At 40.3% G+C, this 3,518-nt stretch overlaps 1 protein-coding gene across 1 annotated transcript; it reads left to right on the top strand.

Moving 5' to 3' along the window:
* Positions 1-1,280: 1,280 nt before the first annotated feature.
* Positions 1,281-1,933, top strand: LOC111692397. The gene has a single exon (XM_023456393.1). The coding sequence runs from the start codon at positions 1,310-1,312 to the stop codon at positions 1,799-1,801; it is 492 nt and encodes a 163-aa protein (XP_023312161.1). The 5' UTR covers positions 1,281-1,309; the 3' UTR covers positions 1,802-1,933.
* The last annotated feature ends 1,585 nt before the right edge of the window (positions 1,934-3,518 follow it).

Genomic DNA, 3,518 nt, shown 5'->3' with positions numbered 1-3,518 from the left:
TCCACTAGGGCGGTGATCCTTCGGCTTCCTAACTGTAAAGTTAGCCGGGGTGCCTCCGCATTTCCACGAATCGTGTTAACCCTTACGTCCTCCAGAAATTCGCGCTCGCTGACGTCGTCCTCTAGGTCCCTCGGTGGCTGCGTTTCTTGTACAGGTTCCCCTTCAAGCGTGGGGCTCGTACCCATGTCCCTGAAATTCCCTATCTCATGCTGTCCTGCCTCCCTCGTTGAGACGGCTGGTCGTCTTTCCGTGTTTTCGCAGTGGAGCTCGTCTTCGTCGTATTCAGGTCGCTCCCACCTGAAATACGCGTTTTCTTCGATTACTTGATTTATTGTCGTTGCGGGGGCCCGGGTCGTGGCTGGGCCTGTGTCACGACCCCCGGGGCGTTTCCCTGGTACCGTCTAGGTTCCTCTTCGTCGACGTGCTGTCGCGGGCTCGGACGTGGCGGTCCTGGAAGTGGCCTGGGGGCCTCCCTCGTAGGCTGGTTCATTGGAGGTCGTCCTCGAGGTGGTGACCTCGGACGTTCCTCCGGCTGCCCTTGACGCCAGTCGTCGCGTCGCGACGGCGGTCCGTCGTGGTATTGTCGTTGTGGCGGCGGTCCCTCTTGGCGGAACTGTCGCTGCGGCGGGCCGTTTCCCTGGTCGCGAGGCGGCTGTCGTGGTGTCGGCGTGGGTACGTCGCGTTCTGAGTGCCTCGACGGTCCTCGCGAGTGCTGGGGCGCGCGGTGCTGGCCTAGGCTCACTCGAAGTTTGGGGATGTTGATATGCCAGATCGCCCTCGATGCACTCTAATTAATATTAACCTTTAGCATTGAAATAGTTCTTTAGAAGGAAAATGTTTCTTAAAAACAAACTAATAATTCATGCATTTAAAATGAGCTCATTTGTCGGCTTCTATATGTTTATAGTTTCGAGGGCAAGGGTCCCTTTGATAAGCGTTCTAATGAATACATAATACAATACTTATGAAATAATTCTAAATAGGTCTTAAAAATAAAATATAAGTATGTTTTGGTTAGCTACATAGCTGAGAACCTTATTTTACGGACAACAATAGTATAATAGCTGGATCCATGTTTAAATTAGAAACATTTTTACCACACATAGTTGAGATTATTTCTAATAAATGATATCCCGTATTTCTTGTAAAAATTTCGTCCATTTTTGTTTTCACTAAGTCTCTAAAGGCGCGTTCTTACGAGTCAAGTTTAGTTGACCAATTTTAGTTGATCAACAAAAGTTGAATACAACTTGAATTAATTTTTGTTCACATATTTCAATTAAAACTGATTCAGCGATTCAATGTAAAAATGGCGTCGAATGCGGTTGTGCGTGAATGTGTGCAAAGTATTGCTGTTTTGTTAAAAGAAGAACTGAAAAGAATTGCTAATAATATGAACAAAGGTCGTAAGAAACGTCGTTTTTGGGTGAGGCAGTGGATTCTGAGAAGAAATAGATTGGGAGCATCAGAAACGTTGTTGAAGGAGCTTGCATTAGAGGATAAAGAAGGGTATAGAAATCAGTTAAGAATGTCCGAAGAAAAACTTGAAGAGCTGCTGTCAAAAGTGCAGGATGTCATAAAAAAACAAGATACAGTAATGCGACAAGCAATCTCACCAAGATTAAAGCTGCAAGTTACTTTAAGGTATTTAGCTACAGGGGATTCATTTGCAACACTTGCTTCGGTATACCGAGTACCAAAAAATACCATTTCAAATTTTCTGGGAGAAGTGTGTACAGCAATATACGACACATTACAAGATTTTATTAAAGTAAGTATAAACATTTTGCAACAAAAGTAGGTAATATAAAATTTAGTCTATTATAAGTCTAAGACACCTGTTAGAGCTGCAGTAAGTATATCAGATGGCTCCTGCGAATCTTCTCCACTTTGTTGTCTGTTGCATGATTCATTTGAAAATGAAGACGAGGAATGTTCTGGGTCCATATTGTTTGATAGCGCTGGCGATGGAGATGAATGCTGGTGATGGCGTTGTGTGATAGTAATACTCAGAAGGTGGACACATTGATGATGGAGTTGTACGATACTCGGACTGTCTCCCTGATAAGAGCTGCAATCGCTTTTGTCGTACTATAGTTTGAATTTGTTCCTTGCAGATGATGGCATCGTAAAGAGGCATCTGTCTTAGCTGGACCGCAATATGTTTGGCAAAAATGTCGAATTCATTCATCATCAACATTGCCTGTATTTTTTTGCACTACTTCATCAAGTTTATCAATTGCTGCGCTTATATTTGAAATATTTTCATTATCTGCTATTTTCCGTTTGCGATTGTGAGGAGCACGAAAGACATTTGTTGTCTTTGATTGCTTTGTAGTAGGCAGATTGGCAGTTTTTTTGTTTTCTACATGTATCGCTTCTTTCTGGGTAATACCATTGGCAATAGTAATAGATGTAGACGTTGATGCAGGATACATATTTTCTGTTTCTGTTTCTTCTGTATTTTCGATGGTTTCGCTTTCAGCTTCATCATGTTGTGAATTCTAAAGGAAAAATAGAACTTTATTAAAATATCTTATATTAGGAAAAAAGTGAATTAAATATGCAGCAAAATTTGAAAAATATTTTTTTTCAGGTGCCGCAAAATGAAGAAGAATGGAAGACAATTCAAAGAGAATATTATTTTCGATGGAATTTTCCTGTTGTGGTGCATTAGATGGAAAACATATTGTAATACGAAATGCGCCTCACAGTGGATCAGAGTATTTTAATTATAAAGGGACATATAGCGTAATTTTGTTTGCGTGCGTTGACGCAAACTATTGCTTTCGCTATTGTGACGTAGGTACAAATGGACGAGCAAACGATGCTGCGGTTTTTGCAAAATCATCATTAAATACAGCATTAGAAAATGTTAGGAATACGTTACATTTTCCAAAAGGAGGAGTATTTGTAGCTGACGATGCTTTTCCCTTAAGACCCTACATTTTAAAACCCTTTGGAAGAAGTACTCATTTATCTAGAAAACAGAACATTTTTAACTCTCGTATCAAGAGCTCGTCGCATTGTAGAAAATGCATTTGGAATTTTGGTTTCTAGATTCAGAGTGTTTGAACGACCTATAGCGGTTGGAATTACCAAGGTGGACAAAATTGTTAAAGCAGCTTTAGCATTACATAATTGGTTAAAAATGAGTTCGGGTGAAAAATATACATCAACAGGGTCTTTTGATACTGAAGATCTAAATATCAGGCGTATTATACCGGGTTCTTGGAGAACACAAAGTACTGAAGCGAATGGTGTAGTTAATTTGCACGTTAATTTAGGAAGTCGTAACTATTCAACATTAGCATCTACTGTACGTAATGAATATGCCGAATATTTTTCCGGACATGGAGCTGTGCCCTGGCAATTGAATATGATACACGACGATGTAAATAATACTTAAAAGTTTATGTAAAAAAAAAATAAATAAAAAGCATACTTACTAAATTTGATGAGGTATTCCTTGTATTTGTAACACCATTTAAAAATATATCCGCTCTTTTATACCAAAA

Source organism: Anoplophora glabripennis, unplaced genomic scaffold, assembly GCF_000390285.2.
Source record: "Anoplophora glabripennis isolate ALB-LARVAE unplaced genomic scaffold, Agla_2.0 scaffold1439, whole genome shotgun sequence".
Taxonomy (NCBI): Eukaryota; Metazoa; Arthropoda; class Insecta; order Coleoptera; family Cerambycidae; genus Anoplophora; species Anoplophora glabripennis.
This window is presented reverse-complemented; position numbering and strand designations above follow the sequence as displayed.

Bases quoted from the DNA above. Each gene is read 5' to 3' on its own strand.
- LOC111692397 (XM_023456393.1), top strand. From the start codon at position 1,310: ATGGCGTCGAATGCGGTTGTGCGTGAATGTGTGCAAAGTATTGCTGTT.